The sequence below is a fragment of the Littorina saxatilis genome, linkage group LG9 (assembly GCF_037325665.1).
Source record: "Littorina saxatilis isolate snail1 linkage group LG9, US_GU_Lsax_2.0, whole genome shotgun sequence".
In the NCBI taxonomy this organism is placed as follows: domain Eukaryota; kingdom Metazoa; phylum Mollusca; class Gastropoda; order Littorinimorpha; family Littorinidae; genus Littorina; species Littorina saxatilis.
Window position 1 is genome coordinate 42,731,320 of NC_090253.1, and position 23,558 is coordinate 42,754,877.

General features: G+C 41.4%; 1 protein-coding gene and 1 long non-coding RNA gene across 5 annotated transcripts in view; both read left to right on the top strand.

Annotated features, from left to right (window-relative positions):
* Nucleotides 1–10,845, top strand: part of LOC138976153 (uncharacterized) — an 86,265-nt gene extending 75,420 nt beyond the window's left edge. For all 4 annotated transcript variants that reach the window (XM_070348985.1, XM_070348986.1, XM_070348984.1 and 1 more), the window contains one exon: nucleotides 8,105–10,845. In XM_070348985.1, the coding sequence (XP_070205086.1) occupies nucleotides 8,105–9,266 (1,162 nt within the window). In that variant the 3' untranslated portion in view covers nucleotides 9,267–10,845. The remainder of the gene's footprint in view (nucleotides 1–8,104) is intronic.
* Nucleotides 10,846–22,191: 11,346 nt separating this feature from the next.
* LOC138977427 (uncharacterized) lies at nucleotides 22,192–23,098 on the top strand. Its single transcript, XR_011459271.1, has 2 exons — nucleotides 22,192–22,278; nucleotides 22,874–23,098. It is a non-coding gene; the product is annotated as an uncharacterized lncRNA (long non-coding RNA).
* The last annotated feature ends 460 nt before the right edge of the window (nucleotides 23,099–23,558 follow it).

Sequence of the window (23,558 nt, forward strand, 5' to 3'; positions counted from 1 at the left end):
TCTCCTAGATCGGCAAGCTGCATGCTCTCGTGCACATAATAAGCGTAGTCGGGTCGTGACGATAATGCCCCAATTTGATCATTTTTTTCAGATCGGGGATGATCGGGGTGATCGGCATGGTCTTCGTAAAACTCGCAGAGCTGTGTGAACGGGTTGTACGCAACCTTCCACTTTGCCCAAATCTCTACAGCGGCTGCTCTCTGTGCAGTGTGGGGATGGACTGATGAATTCATTTCATGAGTGACACCCATGTCAATCTGCGACAGATATGTGGTGGTTAAGGTGGCCGTCTTCCACGGGAAGGGCGGTATCTTTGATTTGCTTCAGTGCACTGGAATACAATTCCCGGTCTGTCTGGCTGAAAGGTAACGGAAACTAAACGTGAATATAAATTCAGTTACTGGCAGTTGCTTAATTGATTCTTCTTCTTCTTCTTCGTTCATGTGCTGAAACTCCCACGTGCACTCATGGTTTGTTTGCACGAGAGGGCTTCTACGTGTATTCACGACCGTTTTTACCCCGCCATTCAGGCAGCCATACGCCGGTTTCGGGGGAGGCATGCTGGCTGTTTTCGTGTTTCTATAACCCACCGAACTCTGACATGGATTACAGGATCTTTTCCTTGCGCACTTGGTCTTGTGCTTGCGTGTACACACGAAGGGGGATAAGGCACAAGCAGGTCTGCACATAAGTTGTCCTGGGAGATCGGAAAAATCTCTACCCTTAACCCACCAGGCGGCCGCGGCCGGGATTTGAACTCACGACCTCCCGATTAGGAGGCCGACGTCTAATCTCTGCGCCACTTCGCCCGTCGAGTCAACACTGTTGATATTGATATTTGAACGACATAATCTGCGCAGGTACCTTTTGAGTTTGTAATGTATGTGATGTATGCGAGGTATTTGATTTATTTAAAGGCATACTAACGCACTCCCGTGTTTACAAAGTGTAGTTTGCCCACAATCGATGTCAAACGCACCATAAGACCATATAATGACGATACGTCACCATGCGCGGACCATAATACATGCATTACAGCTTGTTCTAGCCTCTGAAAAAGTGAGGATGTCAACAAAGCCGCGGTGTTCTCTCCCTTGCATCAACGTTACATGTGTTGCCAAATCTATAAATAGGACGATCCAGATCAAAATGAAAATTCAAATATCTCAACATTGAAGGGGTCCTAGACCACAATATTTTGCAGGGAACTTAATTTAGTCTGTCTCCAGCTGTTGGTAAAGCAATTAGCGTGTATAGTCATCGAGTACATATGGCTTTAAGCTTCACAACCTTAATTTTCATTGCTGGGACATTCGAGTCGCTTCCTCTAAGTGGAAAGCTAGCAGCAACAAAGGTCGAGTTGCCCAGGTGTGTGCGCGTTTAAATGTGGTCAGCCACCTTCATTTCTGGCAGAATGACAGAGGTCTTTAACATGCCACAGCGGTGACACGGGGTGGGGCCATGGTCATGGATGCCGTCTCTACGTCTGCACATAGAATTGACCCGTGTCCGTATCAGCCTGCATGATTCGAACCCGCGACCAGAGGATCACAGTCTGGTGTGTCAGTGTTAACTTTGTAAATACTATTTCAACCAGTGTGAAATAATGTTCCGAAATAAAAGTTTTCTCGATGCAAAATGGTCTAAATGCGTATTCCCGAAAGCATCACATTATAGCAGCCTCGAAGCACTGTTTAAAAAACCCAAAAATCTATGACAGCATTATCATGTGATTTGTTCAACACTACTGCATCAGAGTGTAGTGGCGCGTGGCGAAAGAAATGAGTGTCATCGGTGGACAGTGTCACTGTGATTGTACGGTGACATCACTTAAATCTGTCCGCTGTAATATCAGTGTCACAGATGGTGCGGCGACGACGATACTTGGTGATTGTTGTGATGTAACTTTATCCAACAGTTATTACAGTGATGTGAACATGCAGTTGGAGATTTGCACAACCTGTGTCCATACTTGTCATCCTGAACTCAGGTCAAAAATGAGTTACTTCCCTTCGGGTCTCATTCTATCCCTGACAGGATGTCTTGGTTTTCCTTGTCTGGCGAGGAAATCGATTTTTTACATATTTAGATCTTTTCGTAATGTGTTATGGATATAAGCAGATTCGCGATCGTCGATAATGATTTTTCATGGTGTTGTGTAATTTTTAATTGATGTAAGACAGTTTCAAGCGAGCTATCTTTCGCGGATGTATATACTGTGCAAACAACTCTAAAGTGTCACGTGATAATTAACTTTGGCTCCGGTGCGCGCGCCGGTGCAGACGATTTTTTCTGTAACCAGTTGAGAGTGATGCAACCATATATCACGGTCTCCTTCCGACAGCAGCAGACCTGTTTACTTTAAACCCGAACCAAGAGTACTTTCCCAAACAGTTGAGTGTATTTTTCAAAAGGTTGGTGTACTTTGCAAGCAAAGCCATATGGGCTAGGGAAAATGTACGCGTGCACGGGTGCAAACGTGTTTGTGTAAGAATAGCATGTCTTGTGAACACCCGAATTTAACTCCTTCCAGTACAACAGGGATAAAACAATTTTATTTACCTGTCAGTTTGTAGCAGTATAACCAGTGTCTTCCAAACAGATTAATAATGAAAAGATGAACTTCGTGAAATAACATCTGCGGTTGACAGTGGCAAGTTCATTTTTACAATCATCTCAGAAAACATTGCTTCAGCACGGACTACAGCCTTTTCTTCTGGCAGGATTAGCTTTGCGGGAATGAACTTTATAATTGCTTGGCAGCTTTCAGCGGATTTCTTTAGTTGTAGCAACCTTGTCCAGGTGAGTTTTGGAACTGCAGTGTCGTTCGATGTCATATTTCCCTGCATAGGCAACGGATAAATCTGATTTAGGCCTACAATTCTTGCAGTGTGCATGAATGTTTCCCACAGTAGACTCCACAATTCCTGGCTCTTTCTTATATTTCTCCAAGAAAATGTGCTGCTTCTGCTGTTTAGACTTGGTACAGTCACCCGAAACTGGCAACATTTTCTGCTTCATTTTGCCACGATTGTCCAGACGATCGCACGTGCCAACTACTGAACGAGGTTTCCACAGCTGAAGACTCGCTGTCAGGGTTATCTCCCTTAGACCGAAACCGGTATCAGTTGTACCACCCCGTAATCAGCACACCAACACCGGAAAACGTATTCTAGACTTTTTCTTAGTCGTATTTTGTGCGTGTGTCGCGTATTGTCGTACCGATAATAATTTGGCGTACAAAATACGCCCAAATCGTACTGGTAAACAGGTCTGCAGCAGTCTCAAAATTTCGACTTGTTTTGACCTTAGAACGATGTCTTTATCATAACTGTGAAGAACAGAACGGAGATCACTGTCGAAGTTGGCCAAACTGCAATCATTTTCGTCTCGCGAACACTGATCTCAAATTTAGATCAGTGCTCGCGAAAAACATATGGGAGATAACTCTGTACTCTTGTTTTGATAGATTCGCACAATAATGTAGCATGCTGTCAGAGAGAAACTGGCGATAGCCGTGGAGCGATGATTATCAGAATGCATACTTGTGTGTGCTCGATCTTGGTTTAACGGCACACTCCATCTCGTGTTGACAATGTGGCTCTCCATCTCAGATCAGGCTTGTAAGGCCAAAAAAAAAAAAGGGTCTGTTTACGGTAACATAGGGGGAAAAAATAGGGTCGGTAGGTCGGCTTTTATTTTTATTTATTTTTTTTTTCCCATTTTTTTCTCTCCCCTCTCTATGATGTTTCACAGTTCATTTCTTCTCATCAATCCCTGTTTTTGCCCAACATAACTATAAACAGTACTTTGAGCTTACCTCCCTTCTGTCGTCCGCTGTTTGAGCGCAAACAGCTCTATTTTGGATGCGGTTTTTTTTTTCAGACGATCCAAAAAAAAGATTAGGGTCGGGCCTAAAAACTAGGGTCGGTCGGGTTACCGTAAACAGACCTATTTTTTTTTGGGGGGGGGCCTAATATGAGATAAAACCATATACTACAACTTGGACACATACATGCATACAAAAAACCCAGCTGACTGCTTTCTGTATAAAGTGGGAATATTTTGTATGAACACATTTCTTCAAACCACAGCACCACAGCAGTCAGACTTAATGTTTTCATATGTGTCTTTGTTGTGGGATGTGTGTATATTATGGTGGTGTGTTTACATGTTGCGGTGTGGTCTGATCTCATTTGAACGTCTGTCCAAATCTGAAATAGCCAGCCAAATCGTTTACACAGGAATCAATGTACCTTTAAACAACGTCAGATTCTTTTTACAAACACGTCATTACTTTTAGCGCACATCACAAATACACACAACAAGCAAAATAAGGGCTGATCGTTGCCCTTTTTGGCTAGGATTTTTGCAAAAGAGATGTTGGTGGATGCCAGGTGTCTGTTTTGTTTGGTATCGTAATGGACCTAGTATTAAGGCCTTCCTTAATTGAGCCAGAAGTTGACTTCGTGCAGTGTTTTGATTGAACATTCAGTGTCAAAGTTTTGTGCAGCGAGCGTCCACTTCACGAAGACGACTTTGCCAAATGAAAATCAGGCTTGATGTAGCACATTGAGATAGCAATCTGCGTGTTATGTGTCAGTGAGGTGGATATATGGCGAGTGATTGGGGCGTAGCTGACTATGTCTGCATACCGTTGTGCCCGCTGTCACAAACACACACACACACACACACGCGCGCGCGCGCGCACACACACACCCATACACACACACACACACACGAGCGCGCGCGCGCACGCACGCACGCACGCACGCACGCACGCACACACACACACACACACGCTCGCACACATACACACTTATACACGCAAGCACACACAAACACACTCACACACACACACACACACACACACACAGTCATACACACCCACACACACGCGCGCGCGCGCACACACACCACACACACACACACACACACACACACACACACACTCACTCACTCACTCACTCACACACATGCACACACGTTTTAGAGGGAAATAGTCAACTTGAATGCTGGGCAAGCTGTGGCGCGGCTTGTCAAGATCAGTAAGCCGTACCTCATGTTTATCATGTTGCACACTAACACACAAGAGAGCTTTCAGTTTAGTTCAAGTAAGAAGGACTTTGGGCAAGCCGCCTGTGTCGATACTGTCATGTCTGATGTTTATAGTAAGTACTACTATTTGGTGTATTGTCATCTTACGGTTGGTGTGATATTATCTCACTGTTTTGTGCATTTTCCTCTTACTAGTCTTAGTGTTCACTGGGAAGTAACATCATACTGTGTGTATTTCAGTAAGGTTAGTGCTGATGCAGGGCGAGTGTGGGTTGCGCAGCATCTTTCGGTGATACCGTCTTGCCTGGTGTGTAGTTTTCTGTAACAGCACACTCAGGGAGATGACCCCTGGCCCACTGTTCGAGTACACTCTCATTTCAGCGAGATGGATTCATGGCGAGAGCAGCAGCCTTTGTCGATACAGTGGTCGCCGCTTAATAAAGCCACTTCTGGACCGACGAAAAATGGCTTTAATAAGCGGCGGATTTATTAACCAGCGGTCCAGGAATACGTCATTTTCGAAAGAAAACAAATCTTCTCTTTTGCTTACGTCACTCAGTCACTTTCTTTCGTCATTTACACTTGTTTGAATCTAAACAAAACTTCACGAAGGATGTTGAACTTTTGTTTTAAATATGTACATGTACGTGTACTTTGATCACTTCGGTACATCAATAATTTCACTGTCACCGTCACGAATCATTACTCGGCAGAGAAGAACGATTTTATGAGTGTTTGTTTGTTGGTCGTCTTCCACAAGATAATGTGAGTTTTAGTCACAAACTACGTGATTTCTCTGAGAAAACTGGCTTTAATAGGCGGCGGGTTGGTTTTATTAACCGGCTTTTTCTAATACATAAGATATAGTGATAAATCCGGACCGTCTGAAATCGGCTTTTATAAGCGGCTGGCTCTATTAACCGCGGTTTTATTAAGCGGCGTCCACTGTACTATGCTAGGACTTGTCGATACTGTTGTTCCTGATGTTTATGGTACTGTTTGGAGTATCGCGTTTTGCTGTTTTGTGTATTTTACACCCCTTTTGTTGCAGCAGCCTATGTCGATACTGTCGTGGTAATGTAACATCATACCGCTGTAGGTAGGCCTATTTCAGTGAGGTGGATACCGGGCGAGAGCAGCAGTCTATGTAGTTACTGTCGTTTGTGTTACTGTTACGCTGTTCAACATTGCAATAATGGTCTCAGTGATACCCCATGTAACAATACTTCTTGGCAAAAACTGTTTTACTGTTTCAGCGAGGTGGATGCAGGGCGATAGCAGCTTATGTCGTGACTGCCGTGTAGCCCTGTAACATCACACTCTATAAGAACAAGATAACAATGAAAATGTACTCACCAGAAACACGAACAATAAAAATACGATTTTTTGGTTAAAGTTTGTGTTTCTGGTGAGTAAATGTTCATCATGGTTATCGTGTTCTTGTTCTCCTCACCTACAGGCTCCAGTTGATATTCTGTAATATCACACTCTAGGTTTTCAGTGAGGTGGATGCCGGGCGAGAGCCTCGATCAGCCTATGTCTTTACTGACATGCCTGACGTTTATAGCCCTGTAACACCTCACTCTATGTTTTCAGTGAGGTGGATGACAATCGAGAGCCGCATGACGTTACTGTCGTGTCTGATGTTTATTGTCTATTTAACCTCACTATCTGTGTATTTCAGTGAGGTGGATGCCGGGCGAGAGCCACAGCCCATGTCGTCACTGTCGTTGTAATGTAACATCACACTCTATGTTTTCAGTGAGGTGGATGCCGGGTGAGCCACAGCCTATGTCGTTACTGATGTCTATTGTCTATTGTCTATTGAACCTCATTCTCTATATATTTCAGTGAGGTGGATGCCGGGCGAGAGCCACAGCCCATGTCGTCACTGTCGTTGTTATGTAACATCACACTCTATGTTTTCAGTGAGGTGGATGCCGGGCGAGAGCCACAGCCCATGTCGTCACTGTCGTTGTAATGTAACATCACACTCTATGTTTTCAGTGAGGTGGATGCCGGGTGAGCCACAGCCTATGTCGTTACTGATGTCTATTGTCTATTGTCTATTGAACCTCATTCTCTATATATTTCAATGAGGTGGATGCCGGGCGAGAGCCACAGCCCATGTCGTCACTGTCGTGTCTGGTGTCTATTGTCTGTTGTCTATTGCCTATTGAACCTCATTCTCTATATTTCAGTGAGGTGGATGCCGGGCGAGAGCCACAGCCCATGTCGTCACTGTCGTGTCTGGTGTCTATTGTCTGTTGTCTATTGCCTATTGAACCTCATTCTCTATATTTCAGAGAGGTGGATGCCGGGCGAGAGCCACAGCCCATGTCGTCACTGTCGTGTCTGGTGTCTATTGTCTGTTGTCTATTGTCTATTGAACCTCATTCTCTATATATTTCAATGAGGTGGATGCCGGGCGAGAGCCACAGCCCATGTCGTCACTGTCGTGTCTGGTGTCTATTGTCTGTTGTCTATTGAACCTCATTCTCTATATATTTCAGTGAGGTGGATGCCGGGCGAGAGCCACAGCCCATGTCGTCACTGTCGTGTCTGGTGTCTATTGTCTGTTGTCTATTGTCTATTGAACCTCATTCTTTATATATTTCAGTGAGGTGGATGCCGGGCGAGAGCCACAGCCCATGTCGTCACTGTCGTGTCTGGTGTCTTTTGTCTGTTGTCTATTGTCTATTGAACCTCATTCTCTATATATTTCAGTGAGGTGGATGCCGGGCGAGAGCCACAGCCCATGTCGTTACTGTCGTGTCTGGTGTCTATTGTCTGTTGTCTATTGTCTATTGAACCTCATTCTCTATATATTTCAGTGAGGTGGATGCCGGGCGAGAGCCACAGCCCATGTCGTCACTGTCGTGTCTGGTGTCTATTGTCTGTTGTCTATTGCCTATTGAACCTCATTCTCTATATTTCAGAGAGGTGGATGCCGGGCGAGAGCCACAGCCCATGTCGTCACTGTCGTGTCTGGTGTCTATTGTCTGTTGTCTATTGTCTATTGAACCTCATTCTCTATATATTTCAGTGAGGTGGATGCCGGGCGAGAGCCACAGCCGATGTCGTTACTGTCGTGTCTGATGTACGTGGTGGCCAACGTGGTGTGGTTTGCCATGGTCTGGATCTTCCATCGCGCACGACACCGACAGCAGCTGATACGCCGACAGCAGCATAACTCCAACCTGGACCAGCAGTTCCTGACCAGCGTGGTCGGCGGTCCCTCCCGACACATCATGCACACCTCCATCTTCTCCATGTTCGGACTGCACGAGAACCGCACCTTCTTCTCCTTCGAGGACCACTTCTCCAGTTACGAGGAGGTGGCGGAGGCGTGCAAGCGAGCGGGCTTGGACAAGTGCCAGCTGATTCTCGGCGTGGACTTCTCTGCCAGCAACGAGTGGCAAGGGAGGAAGACGTTCAACTCTCAGTGCCTGCACAAAGTGGTGGCGGGGAAAATCCTCAACCCTTACCAGAAAGTCATTTCCACCATCGGTCGCACCTTGGAGGGTTTCGACACGGACAACTATATCCCCACTTTCGGCTTCGCGGACAAGGAGACGAAGAGTGACAAGGTGTTCTCCTTTACGCGAGAGTCCCGCGGGTGTCGGGGCTTCCGCGAAGTGTTGCAACGTTACGACAGGGTGGTCGCCATGGTGACTCTGGGTGGGCCCACGAACTTCGCCCCCATCATCCGAGAAGCGATTCGCATCGTGCGGGAGAAGAAGTCATACCACATCCTCATCATCATCGCGGACGGCCAGGTGACCGAGTACGCACCCACGGTGGAGGCCATCGTGGAAGCCTGCACGGTACCTCTCAGCATCGTCGTGGTCGGAGTCGGCGACGGCCCGTGGGATGCTATGGAGATGTTCGACAACCGTCTACCCCAGCGCCTCTTTGACAACTTCCAGTTCGTCAACTTCCACAAGGTGACGGCCAAGAAGAAGAACCCGGACCTCAGCCTGGCCCTTCACATGATGATGGAGATCCCTGACCAGTACAAGACCATCAAGTCCATGGGCTACCTGGACTTCCCACCGGATGAGGACAAGAGGGACCTCGCGGGGTCATCCGGGGTTGCTCAGAACGGGGAGGCGAGACGCAGAGCACCCAGTACGGAACTTAATATGTCTTTAGTGGAAGGAAAGAGTGACTTTGGCACCCCTGAGAGAATCAACTCTGAGTCTTGAGTGATGAATAGATAGATGAGTTTGTTTGTGGTGATAAAAAAAAAATGTGTGCTTCTGCTGCTAAAATGTGGTGGTGGAAAAGTGCTGCTGCTGAAATCTCCTACTCCTAGATCCCAGAATGTGTGTGGTGGTAGATCCCACTGAAGGGATAGGTGCAGTCAAAGATCCCGCTAGGTCGAGTATCGTGGCAAACCATGATGGAGGTTAAGTGATAGTAACAGAGGCTATCGGAGCGAAATTTGTGTCGGAAAAGGATGTGTCTGCTCAAACCTGCTGATTGGGCAGACCCGTTTATATCATGTGGGGCCTGTTGAAATGAGATCTGGTGCGGCGTGCTATAGCTGTATGTGGCAGGACCTGCTGATTGGCCAGACCCGTTTATATCATGTGGGGCCTGTTGAAATGAGATCTGGTGCGGCGTGCTATAGCTGTACGTGGCAGGACCTACTGCGATACATCAGAAAGGAGGAAGTGTTATTTGGAACGACCAGGTGATGACTGGTAAGGTATTTATTACTGGTGATGGATAACTTTGTTGCTCAAAGCGTGTAGCATTATCTGCTACCAAAGCCAAAACAAGAGGTATTGATTCTTCTGTTTGTGCATGTTTTGTTTGTGAAACCTTTAGAAAATATGGTAGTAGACCCTATTGAAATGATCGTCGTGCTGTTGAAAGTAAACGGAATGAAATGTGCGTGGGTAAGAGCTGCCGACACATTAACCGTTCTTAATTACTGAATTCGCACTTCCAGAATGGAAATAGCGGCGGTTCTTATTGCAGTGGAGGTTCTGCTGACAAAAATCTTCTGGAATGTTTATGGTGGTAGGCTGTGCAAGACAATAGCTTCATGGAATGTTGATTTTGGTAGGAGTGAAAAAAATTGCAGAAACTGCAGAAATGTTGCTGTTGGATCTTAAATTGCGTAAAAGTTGTAAGGGTCATTAAGAACAATGAATGATGTGTGTTTCTTTTGCTCTCAGAAATGGCATCTACGATACCACGGATGCACTTTAGTTATATTTGTTTGAGTGACTGGGATTTTAAACATCATTTACAGTGAGTGTGCACGCGCGTGCGCCGGCGTATGTGTGTGTGTGTGTGTGTGTGTGTGTGTGTGTGTGTGTGTGTGTATGTGTGTGTGTGTGTGTGAGAGAAAGTGTGTGTGTGTAAGTGTGTTTGTGTGTGTGAGAGAGAGAAAGTTTGTGTGTGTGTATGTGTGTGTGTGTGTGTTGGTGTGTGCATGTGTGTGTGTGTGTTGGTGTGTGTGTGTGTGTGTGTGTGTGTGTGTGTGTGGGAGCATATATATATATGTGTTGCATGGAGCCAGTATGTGCCATTCCAATTCTTGATTACATGACATAAGCCTATATTTCATTTCATTGTAATTTATTCATCATGAAACTCTTGACGGGATAACCTGTGGAACTGAATAGGTTTTCTCTGGGATAACTTTGTACCTGGGTTATTCTCCAGGGCTGGGTACCAGTGGAAACCATGTAACAAAGTTGACATTTCTTTACTTAACTGAGACATTTTAACCATACAATTGATTTCACTAATAAATACTGGTTCCATATATATGTATATCCTTTGCCTGCAGATAAAAAAAATTAAAAATACTTGCAGATTTTGTTTGTCTACGTTCAGTAAATTACACGGATTTTAAAGTATGTCAACTTCGTAACATATTGAAACCAAAGGTTGTGACATGGATTTGAGCACAGACAATTGCAAAACAAGAAGACAAAAACATATGCAATCATTATCTAACTGGAGTAACATAGGCACACAAAAATAGGGTCGGTAGGTCGGGATTTTTTTGATTTTTGACTCACATGCGAAGCAAAAGTGAGTCTATGTACTCACCCGAGTCGTCCGTCCGTCCGGAAAACTTTAACGTTGGATATTTCTTGGACACTATTCAGTCTATCAGTACCAAATTTGGCAAGATGGTGTATGATGACAAGGCCCCAAAAAACATACATAGCATCTTGACCTTGCTTCAAGGTCAAGGTCGCAGGGGCCATAAATGTTGCCTAAAAAACAGCTATTTTTCCCATTTTTCCCATTTTCTCTGAAGTTTTTGAGATTGAATACCTCACCTATATATGATATATAGGGCAAAGTAAGCCCCATCTTTTGATACCAGTTTGGTTTACCTTGCTTCAAGGTCAAGGTCACAGGAGCTCTTCAAAGTTGGATTGTATACATATTTTGAAGTGACCTTGACCCTGAACTATGGAAGATAACTGTTTCAAACTTAAAAATTATGTGGGGCACATGTTATGCTTTCATCATGAGACACATTTGGTCACATATGATCAAGGTCAAGGTCACTTTGACCCTTATGAAATGTGACCAAAATAAGGTAGTGAACCACTAAAAGTGACCATATCTCATGGTAGAAAGAGCCAATAAGCACCATTGTACTTCCTATGTCTTGAATTAACAGCTTTGTGTTGCATGACCTTGGATGACCTTGACCTTGGGTCAAGGTCACATGTATTTTGGTAGGAAAAATGTGTAAAGCATGTGAGTCGTGTGGGCTTTGCCCTTCTTGTTTATTTTTATTTTTTTTCTCCAAACAACCATATTTTTAAGTTATTTTGCCAGAAAACAAAGACCCTTTTTTACATTTAGTCAAGTTTTGACTAAATGTTTTAACGTAGAGGGGGGAATCGAGACGAGGGTTGTGATGTATGTGTGTGTGTGTGTGTGTGTGTGTCTGTCTGTCTGTCTGTCTGTGTGTGTGTGTGTGTGTAGAGCGATTCAGACTAAACTACTGGACCGATCTTTATGAAATTTGACATGAGAGTTCCTGGGTATGATATCCTCAGACGTTTTTTTCATTTTTTTGGATAAATGTCTTTGATGACGTCATATCCGGCTTTTCGTGAAAGTTGAGGCGGCACTGTCACGCTCTCATTTTTCAACCAAATTGGTTGAAATTTTGGTCAAGTAATCTCCGACGAAGCCCGGACTTCGGTATTGCATTTCAGCTTGGTGGCTTAACAATTAATTAATGACTTTGGTCATTAACAATCTGAAAATTGTAATAAAAAAATGTTTTATATAAAACGATCCAAATTTACGTTCATCTTATTTTACATCATTTCCTGATTCCAAAAACATATAAATATGTTATATTTGGATTAAAGGCCAACATCCGCGGGAATTTTTCTCCTGGAGCGACCTAAACTTGAACCCGTCGCTATTCTTGCATGTCTGTTTACTTCGTGTTGCACGCAAAAATTGAGCGACTTCCTTGCCGCGTGGATTGACGAAGCTGTTTTATACTCGTGACTGAAAACACTGCAGTGCGTGCAGTTTTATTCTGTGGGTTCGACAGATTGACTAAATGTTGTAATTTCGCTTTCACGAATCAGGAACCGACAAGGAATAAGATGAAAGTGTTTTTAAATTGATTTCGACAATTTAATTTTGATAATAATTTTTATATTTTTAATTTTCAGAGCTTGTTTTTAATCCAAATATAACATATTTATATGTTTTTGGAATCAGAAAATGATGGAGAATAAGATGAACGTAAATTTGAATCGTTTTATACTTTTTTTGTTTTTTACAATTTTCAGATTTTTAATGACCAAAGTCATTAATTAATTTTTAAGCCACCAAGCTGAAATGCAATACCGAAGTCCGGGCTTCGTCGAAGATTACTTAACCAAAATTTCAACCAATTTGGTTGAAAAATGAGAGCGTGACAGTGCCGCCTCAACTTTCACGAAAAGCCGGATATGACGTCATCAAAGACATTTCTCCAAAAAAAGAAAAAACGTTCGGGGATATCAATCCCAGGAACTCTCATGGAAAATTTCATAAAGATCGGTCCAGTAGTTTGGTCTCAATCGCTCTACACACCATATATCCGGCTTTTCGTGAAAGTTGAGGCGGCACTGTCACGCTCTCATTTTTCAATCAAATTGGTTGAAATTTTGGTCAAGTAAAAAAAATTTTTTTTTATAAAACGATTCAAATTTACGTTCATCTTATTCTCCATCATTTTCTGATTCCAAAAACATATAAATATGTTATATTTGGATTAAAAACAAGCTCTGAAAATTAAAAATATAAAAATTATTATCAAAATTAAATTGTCGAAATCAATTTAAAAACACTTTCATCTTATTCCTTGTCGGTTCCGGATTCCAAAAACATATAGATATGATATGTTTCGATTAAAAACACGCTCAGAAAGTTAAAACGAAGAGAGGTACAGAAAAGCGTGCTATCCTTCTCAGCTCAAGTACTACCCCGCTCTTCTTGTCAATTTCACTGCCTTTGCCATGAGCGGTGGACTGACGATGCTACGAGTATACCTCACGCCGGAACCTCGGCTGTACCCGCGGATAACCGCAGGCTCTGCAGACTGTTCACCGCAGACAGAAATTGTCAACACGAGTGGTGAGTGTCTGCAAAAAATCGTCTCTGCTTTCTCTAAAATGACATATCATTACAAAACTATTGTTTGTACTTCAACCTAAGGTATTATAGCACCCTACCATCGATTTAATTTTTTCCTTTCGTTCGTATGTGAAGGCTGAGCTTCGAGTATTTGTGCATTTCCTGTAAAAAGTGCCAAAATTCTGACTTTACACATTTATTACGGAAATCCAAGCTTATTAAACAAGTTGCAGAAGTCAGAATTTTGGCACTTTTTACAGGAAATCCACAAATACTCGAAGCTCAGCCTTCACATACGAACGAAAGGAAAAAATTAAATCGATGATAGGGTGCTATAATACCTTAGGTTGAAGTACAAACAATAGTTTTGTAATGATATGTCATTTTAGAGAAAGCAGAGACGATTTTGTGCAGACACTCACCACTCGTGTTGACAATTTCTGTCTGCGGTGAACAGCCTGCAGAGCCTGCGGTTATCCGCGGGTACAGCCGAGGTTCCGGCGTGTATACGGTCTTGCTGAAAAATTGCATTGCGTTCCGTTTCATTCTGTGAGTTCGACAGCTACTTGACTAAATGTTGTATTTTCGCCTTACGCGACTTGTTATATTTAGTCAAGTTTTGACTAAATATTTTAACATCGAGGGGGAATCGAAACGAGGGTCGTGGTGTATGTGCGTGTGTGCGTGTGTGTGTGTGTCTGTGTGTGTGTGTGTGCCGTGTGTGTCAGTCAGTGTGGGTGTAGAGCGATTCAGACTAAACTACTGGACCGATCTTTATGAAATTGGACATGAGAGTTCCTGGGTATGAAATCCCCGAACCTTTTTTTCCTTTTTTTGATAAATGTCTTTGATGACGTCATATCCGGCTTTTCGTGAAAGTTGAGGCGGCACTGTCACGCCCTCATTTTTCAACCAAATTGGTTCAAATTTTGGTCAAGTATTCTTCGACGAAGCCCGGGGTTCGGTATTGCATTTCAGCTTGGTGGCTTAAAAATTAATTAATGACTTTGGTCATTAAAAATCGGAAAATTGTAAAAAAAAATAAAAAATTTATAAAACGATCCAAATTTACGTTTATCTTATTCTCCATCATTTGCTGATTCCAAAAACATATAAATATGTTATATTCGGATTAAAAACAAGCTCTGAAAATTAAATATATAAAAATTATTATCAAAATTAAATTTTCCAAATCAATTTAAAAACACTTTCATCTTATTTCTTGTCGGTTCCTGATTCCAAAAACATATAGATATGATATGTTTGGATTAAAAACACGCTCAGAAAGTTAAAACAAAGAGAGGTACAGAAAAGCGTGCTATCCTTCTTAGCGCAACTACTACCCCGCTCTTCTTGTCAATATCACTGCCTTTGCCATGAGCGGTGGACTGACGATGCTACGAGTATACGGTCTTGCTGAAAAATGGCAGCTACTTGACTAAATATTGTATTTTCGCCTTACGCGACTTGTTTTTATATTTAGTCAAGTTTTGACTAAATATTTTAACATCGAGGGGGAATCGAAACGAGGGTCGTGGTGTATGTGCGTGCGTGTGTGTGTGTGTGCGTGTGTGTGTGTGTGTGTGTGTGTAGAGCGATTCAGACTAAACTACTGGACCGATCTTTATGAAATTTGACATGAGAGTTCCTGGGTATGAAATCCCCGAACGTTTTTTTCATTTTTTTGATAAATGTCTTTGATGACGTCATATCCGGCTTTTCGTGAAAGTTGAGGCGGCACTGTCACGCCCTCATTTTTCAACCAAATTGGTTGAAAGTTTGGTCAAGTAATCTTCGACGAAGCCCGGGGTTCGGTATTGCATTTCAGCTTGGTGGCTAAAAAATTAATTAATGACTTTGGTCATTAAAAATCTGAAAATTGTAAAAAAAAATAAAACTTTATAAAACGATCCCAATTTACGTTTATCTTATTCTCCATCATTTGCTGATTCCAAAAACATATAAATATGTTATATTCGGATTAAAAACAAGCTCTAAAAATTAAAAATATAAAAATTATGATCAAAATTAAATTTTCGAAATCAATTTAAAAACACTTTCATCTTATTCCTTGTCGGTTCCTGATTCCAAAAACATATAGATATGATATGTTTGGATTGAAAACACGCTCAGAAAGTTAAAACGAAGAGAGGTACAGAAAAGCGTGCTATCCTTCTCAGCGCAACTACTACCCCGCTCTTCTTGTCAATTTCACTGCCTTTGCCGTGAGCGGTGGACTGACGATGCTACGAGTATACGGTCTTGCTGCGTTGCATTGCGTTCAGTTTCATTCTGTGAGTTCGACAGCTACTTGACTAAATGTTGTATTTTCGCCTTACGCGACTTGTTTTTGTTTTTTATATTTAGTCAAGTTTTGACTAAATATTTTAACATCGAGGGGGAATCGAAACGAGGGTCGTGGTGTATGTGCGTGTGTGCGTGTGTGTGTGTAGAGCGATTCAGACTAAACTACTGGACCGATCTTTATGAAATTTGACATGAGAGTTCCTGGGTATGAAATCCCCGAACGTTTTTTTCATTTTTTTGATAAATGTCTTTGATGACGTCATATCCGGCTTTTCGTGAAAGTTGAGGCGGCACTGTCACGCCCTCATTTTTCAACCAAATTGGTTCAAATTTTGGTCAAGTATTCTTCGACGAAGCCCGGGGTTCGGTATTGCATTTCAGCTTGGTGGCTTAAAAATTAATTAATGACTTTGGTCATTAAAAATCGGAAAATTGTAAAAAAAAATAAAAAAATTATAAAACGATCCAAATTTACGTTTATCTTATTCTCCATCATTTGCTGATTCCAAAAACATATAAATATGTTATATTCGGATTAAAAACAAGCTCTGAAAATTAAATATATAAAAATTATTATCAAAATTAAATTTTCCAAATCAATTTAAAAACACTTTCATCTTATTTCTTGTCGGTTCCTGATTCCAAAAACATATAGATATGATATGTTTGGATTAAAAACACGCTCAGAAAGTTAAAACAAAGAGAGGTACAGAAAAGCGTGCTATCCTTCTTAGCGCAACTACTACCCCGCTCTTCTTGTCAATATCACTGCCTTTGCCATGAGCGGTGGACTGACGATGCTACGAGTATACGGTCTTGCTGAAAAATGGCAGCTACTTGACTAAATATTGTATTTTCGCCTTACGCGACTTGTTTTTATATTTAGTCAAGTTTTGACTAAATATTTTAACATCGAGGGGGAATCGAAACGAGGGTCGTGGTGTATGTGCGTGCGTGTGTGTGTGTGTGCGTGTGTGTGTGTGTGTGTGTGTGTAGAGCGATTCAGACTAAACTACTGGACCGATCTTTATGAAATTTGACATGAGAGTTCCTGGGTATGAAATCCCCGAACGTTTTTTTCATTTTTTTGATAAATGTCTTTGATGACGTCATATCCGGCTTTTCGTGAAAGTTGAGGCGGCACTGTCACGCCCTCATTTTTCAACCAAATTGGTTGAAAGTTTGGTCAAGTAATCTTCGACGAAGCCCGGGGTTCGGTATTGCATTTCAGCTTGGTGGCTAAAAAATTAATTAATGACTTTGGTCATTAAAAATCTGAAAATTGTAAAAAAAAATAAAAATTTATAAAACGATCCCAATTTACGTTTATCTTATTCTCCATCATTTGCTGATTCCAAAAACATATAAATATGTTATATTTGGATTAAAAACAAGCTCTAAAAATTAAAAATATAAAAATTATGATCAAAATTAAATTTTCGAAATCAATTTAAAAACACTTTCATCTTATTCCTTGTCGGTTCCTGATTCCAAAAACATATAGATATGATATGTTTGGATTGAAAACACGCTCAGAAAGTTAAAACGAAGAGAGGTACAGAAAAGCGTGCTATCCTTCTCAGCGCAACTACTACCCCGCTCTTCTTGTCAATTTCACTGCCTTTGCCGTGAGCGGTGGACTGACGATGCTACGAGTATACGGTCTTGCTGCGTTGCATTGCGTTCAGTTTCATTCTGTGAGTTCGACAGCTACTTGACTAAATGTTGTATTTTCGCCTTACGCGACTTGTTTTTGTTTTTATATTTAGTCAAGTTTTGACTAAATATTTTAACATCGAGGGGGAATCGAAACGAGGGTCGTGGTGTATGTGCGTGCGTGCGTGTGTGTGTGTGTGTGTGTAGAGCGATTCAGACTAAACTACTCGACCGATCTTTATGAAATTTGACATGAGAGTTCCTGGGTATGAAATCCCCGAACGTTTTTTTCATTTTTTTGATAAATGTCCTTGATGACGTCATATCCGGTTTTTCGTGAAAGTTGAGGCGGCACTGTCACGCCCTCATTTTTCAACCAAATTGGTTGAAATTTTGGTCAAGTAATCTTCGACGAAGCCCGGGGTTCGGTATTGCATTTCAGCTTGGTGGCTTAAAAATTAATTAATGACTTTGGTCATTAAAAATCTGAAAATTGTAAAAAAAAATAAAAATTTATAAAACGATCCAAATTTACGTTTATCTTATTCTCCATCATTTGCTGATTCCAAAAACATATAAATATGTTATATTCGGATTAAAAACAAGCTCTGAAAATTAAATATATAAAAATTATTATCAAAATTAAATTGTCGAAATCAATTTAAAAACACTTTCATCTTATTCCTTGTCAGTTCCTGATTCCAAAAACATATAGATATGATATGTTTGGATTAAAAACACGCTCAGAAAGTTAAAACAAAGAGAGGTACAGAAAAGCGTGCTATCCTTCTTACCGCAACTACTACCCCGCTCTTCTTGTCAATTTCACTGCCTTTGCCATGAGCGGTGGCCTGACGATGCTACGAGTAAAATGGCATTGCGTTTCATTCTGTGAGTTCGACAGCTACTTGACTAAATATTGTATTTTCGCCTTACGCGACTTGTTTATATTTAGTCAAGTTTTGACTAAATATTTTAACATCGAGGGGGAATCGAAACGAGGGTCGTGGTGTATGTGCGTGTGTGCGTGTGTGTGTGTAGAGCGATTCAGACTAAACTACTGGACCGATCTTTATGAAATTTGACATGAGAGTTCCTGGGTATGAAATCCCCGAACGTTTTTTTCATTTTTTTGATAAATGTCTTTGATGACGTCATATCCGGCTTTTCGTGAAAGTTGAGGCGGCACTGTCACGCCCTCATTTTTCAACCAAATTGGTTCAAATTTTGGTCAAGTAATCTTCGACGAAGCCCGGACTTCGGTATTGCATTTCAGCGTGGTGGCTTAAAAATTAATTAATGACTTTGGTCATTAAAAATCGAAAAATTGTAAAAAAAAACTAAAAATTTATAAAACGATCCCAATTTACGTTTATCTTATTCTCCATCATTTGCTGATTCCAAAAACATATAAATATGTTATATTCGGATTAAAAACAAGCTCTCAAAATTAAATATATAAAAATTATTATCAAAATTAAATTGTCGAAATCAATTTAAAAACACTTTCATCTTATTCCTTGTCGGTTCCTGATTCCAAAAACATATAGATATGATATGTTTGGATTAAAAACACGCTCAGAAAGTTAAAACAAAGAGAGGTACAGAAAAGCGTGCTATCCTTCTTAGCGCAACTACTACCCCGCTCTTCTTGTCAATTTCACTGCCTTTGCCATGAGCGGTGGCCTGACGATGCTACGAGTAAAATGGCATTGCGTTCAGTTTCATTCTGTGAGTTCGACAGCTACTTGACTAAATATTGTATTTTCGCCTTACGCGACTTGTTTTCTCTTAGTCTCCCAAATGCCCCCCAAAAAATAAAAGTCTAGGGTCGCGCGAAAAAATAGGGTCGGTCGGGATACCGTAAACAGACTAATCAAAGTATGGTTCTGCTGGGGAAAGAGATCATGTTCACCATCACCGGATATGTCCAGGTGTGAACATGGCATGGGAGCATGCGTCCACTTGGACACTCGCCAACAATCAACAGCCTGCCGGCACGGTCACGGTTGGCCTAGTGGTAAGGCGTCCGCCCCGTGATCGGGAGGTCGTGGGTTCGAACCCCGGCCGGGTCATACCTAAGACTTTAAAATGTGCAATCTAGTGGCGGCTCCGCCTGGCGTCTGGCATTATGGGGTTAGTGCTAGGACTGGTTGGTCCGGTGTCAGAATAATGTGACTGGGTGAGACATGATGAAGCCTGTGCTGCGACTTGTGTCTTGAGTGTGGCGCACGTTATATCAGTGTCAAAGCAGCACCGCCCTGATATGGCCCTTCGTGGTCGGCTGGGCGTGAAGCAAACAAACAAACAAACAAACAGCCTGGCTGCTTTCTCGGCGGTGTCGGAATTTTATTGCTGAATTAATTTTGCAGTTTGACATAGATGTCACTTAAAAAAATTAATTCAGCACACATAATTAAAAACAAAATGTAACCCAGCGCACGAAGCAGCCAGGATGTTGATCGTGTCTCTACCTGTGTTTTGAGTGGAATGTACTTCTTCCTACAGTCAGAAGCCAGAGAAGATCTGGGGTAGTGCACATAAGCATTTATAGGAGAAGGGCTGTACCCCTCAAGGTTTAGCACACACCTGTAGAAAACTCAGTCAGGCAGTTCTTGCAGTGTTTTAAGTTTAGAATGCAAACAAACGCGGCTCTTTTAACAAGAACAACAAGAACAACAACAACAACAACAACAACAACGTATTCCCTGCCCCTATACATTTTTTTTCAATACTAAAAGGGCAAAAATGTAAGGGTTGCATGCAACTAAGGTAAAACAAAAAATATTAAAAAAAATTTAAACAAAAAACAAAAAAACACTAACAACACGTATTCAGTGCTAAAACAGCATCGTTCTTTTAATCCTTAATCAGACAAATAAACACAACCTGCACAACTGCCAAACGTGTATTGATTTGAGTCTTAAAGGCCAACATCCACAGGAATTTTTCTCCTGGAGCGACCTAAACTTGAACCCGAGGCAGTTCGCCAAAAAGAACCGCCGATCACGAGAAAAGCATGCGTATCGCATGCGAGACGATTTGCAAGCCAGCCAGCGCAGCAGCGGGTGGGGATTTGGTCTCGGCAAAGAAACTACAATGCAGTTTTTGGTCTCGGTGAGACTGAAAGAGAGACAGAGAGCACGAGAGAGAGCGACAGGGACACAGTGATTCAAGGCGCACAACTCTAGTAAAGTTGTCGTAGCACGTCCACCTATGGCCAAAGTGATCCGGGTTCGATTCCCGGCATGTGTGGTCTATGTTTTTTGTGTTGTTTTTTTTAATTCTTGTTTACTATTGTTTATTATGAACGTTTTAATGGTTTTTTTTACTCTAATAATTTTTTTAATTGTGTAAAATAAATAAAAAAAAAAATTTTTTTTTAAATCCACGTGCACAAGACAAAAACTTTCATACTGAGGGAGCGATCCAGTCTAAAGAGTACTCGGGTCCAGCGCCAGCGTTTTTTTTATAATTTCGCTTCACGCGACTTGTTATTTATGTATCCAAAACATCATAGAACGTGGTACAATGCATGAAAACAACGCCGACAGTAAACAAGATGTTATCTGGGCAGTACATTGGGTTGAACTAAAAGAATTCTGCTGAGAATGTACAAAAGAAAACAAGTCGCGTAAGGCGAAATTACAACATTTAGTCAAGCTGTCGAACTAACAGAATGAAACTGAACTCACTGCATTTTTACAGCAAGAGCGTATACTCGTAGCATCGTCAGTCAACCGCTCGATGCACAGGCAGTGAAATTGACAAGAAGAGCGGGGTAGTAGTTGCGCTGAGAAGGATAGCACGCTTTTCTTTATCTCTATTCTTTTTAACTTTCTGAGCGTGTTTTTAATCCAAACATATCACATCTATATGTTTTTGGAATCAGGAACCCACAAGGAATAAGGTGAAATTGTTTTTAAATCGATTTCGGAAATTTTATTTTAATAATAATTTTTATATTTTTAATTTTCAGAGCTTGTTTTTAATCCAAATATAACATATTTATATGTTTTTGGAATCAGAAAAGGATGAAGAATAAGATAAACGTAAATTTGGATCGTTTTAAAAACATTTATTTTTTTTTTTTACAATTTTCAGATTTTTAATGACCAAAGTCATTAATTAATTTTTAAGCCACCAATCTGAAATGCAATACCGAAGTCCGGCCTTCGTCGAAGATTGCTGGGCCAAAATTTCAATCAATTTGATTGAAAAATGAGGGTATGACAGTGCCGCCTCAACTTTTACGATATGACGTCATCAAAGGTATTTATCGAAAAAAAGAAAAAAACGTCAGGGGATATCTTTCCCAGGAACTCTCATGTCAAATTTCATAAAGATCGGTCCAGTAGTTTGGTCTGAATCGCTCTACACACACACACAGACAGACAGACAGACAGACACACACACACACACACACACACACACACACACACACACACACACACACACACACACATACACCACGACCCTCGTCTCGATTCCCCCCTCTACGTTAAAACATTTAGTCAAAACTTTAATGTAAAAACAAGTCGCGTAAGGCGAAAATACAACATTTAGTCAAGTAGCTGTCGAACTCACAGAATGAAACGGAACGCAATGCAATTTTTCAGCAAGACCGTATACACGCCGGAACCTCAGCTGTACCCGCGGATACCCGCAGGCTCTGCAGGCTGTTCACCGCAGACAGAAATTGTCAACACGAGTGGTGAGTGTCTGCACAAAATCGTCTCTGCTTTCTCTAAAATGACATATCATTACAAAACTATTGTTTGTACTTCAACCTAAGGTATTATAGCACCCTATCATCGATTTAATTTTTTCCTTTCGTTCGTATGTGAAGGCTGAGCTTCGAGTATTTGTGGATTTCCTGTAAAAAGTACCAAAATTCTGACTTCTGCAGCTTGTTTAATAAGCTTGGATTTCCGTAATAAATGTGTAAAGTCAGAATTTTGGCACTTTTTACAGGAAATGCACAAATACTCGAAGCTCAGCCTTCACATTCGAACGAAAGGAAAAAATTAAATCGATGGTAGGGTGCTATAATACCTTAGGTTGAAGTACAAACAATAGTTTTGTAATGATATGTCATTTTAGAGAAAGCAGAGACGATTTTGTGCAGACACTCACCACTCGTGTTGACAATTTCTGTCTGCGGTGAACAGCCTGCAGAGCCTGCGGTTATCCGCGGGTACAGCCGAGGTTCCGGCGTGAGGTATACTCGTAGCATCGTCAGTCCACCGCTCATGGCAAAGGCAGTGAAATTGACAAGAGGAGCGGGGTAGTACTTGCGCTGGGAAGGATAGCACGCTTTTCTGTACCTCTCTTCGTTTTAACTTTCTGAGCGTGTTTTTAATCCAAACATATCATATCTATATGTTTTTGGAATCCGGAACCGATAGGGAATAAGATGAAAGTGTTTTTAAATTGATTTCGACAATTTAATTTTTATAATAATTTTTATATTTTTAATTTTCAGAGCTTGTTTTTAATCCAAATATAACATATTTATATGTTTTTGGAATCAGAAAATGATGGAGAATAAGATGAACGTAAATTTGAATCGTTTAATAAAAAAAATATTTTTTTTACTTGACCAAAATTTCAACCAATTTGGTTGAAAAATGAGAGCGTGACAGTGCCACCTCAACTTTCACGAAAAGCCGGATCAAACTACTGGACCGATCTTTATGACATTTTTCATGAGATTTCCTGGGATTGATATCCCCGAACGTTTTTTTCTTTTTTTTTGAGAAATGTCTTTGATGACGTCATATCCGGCTTTTCGTGAAAGTTGAGGCGGCACTATCACGTTCTCATTTTTCAACCAAATTGGTTGAAATTTTGGTCAAGTAATCTTCGACGAAGCCCGGACTTCGGTATTGCATTTCAGCTTGGTG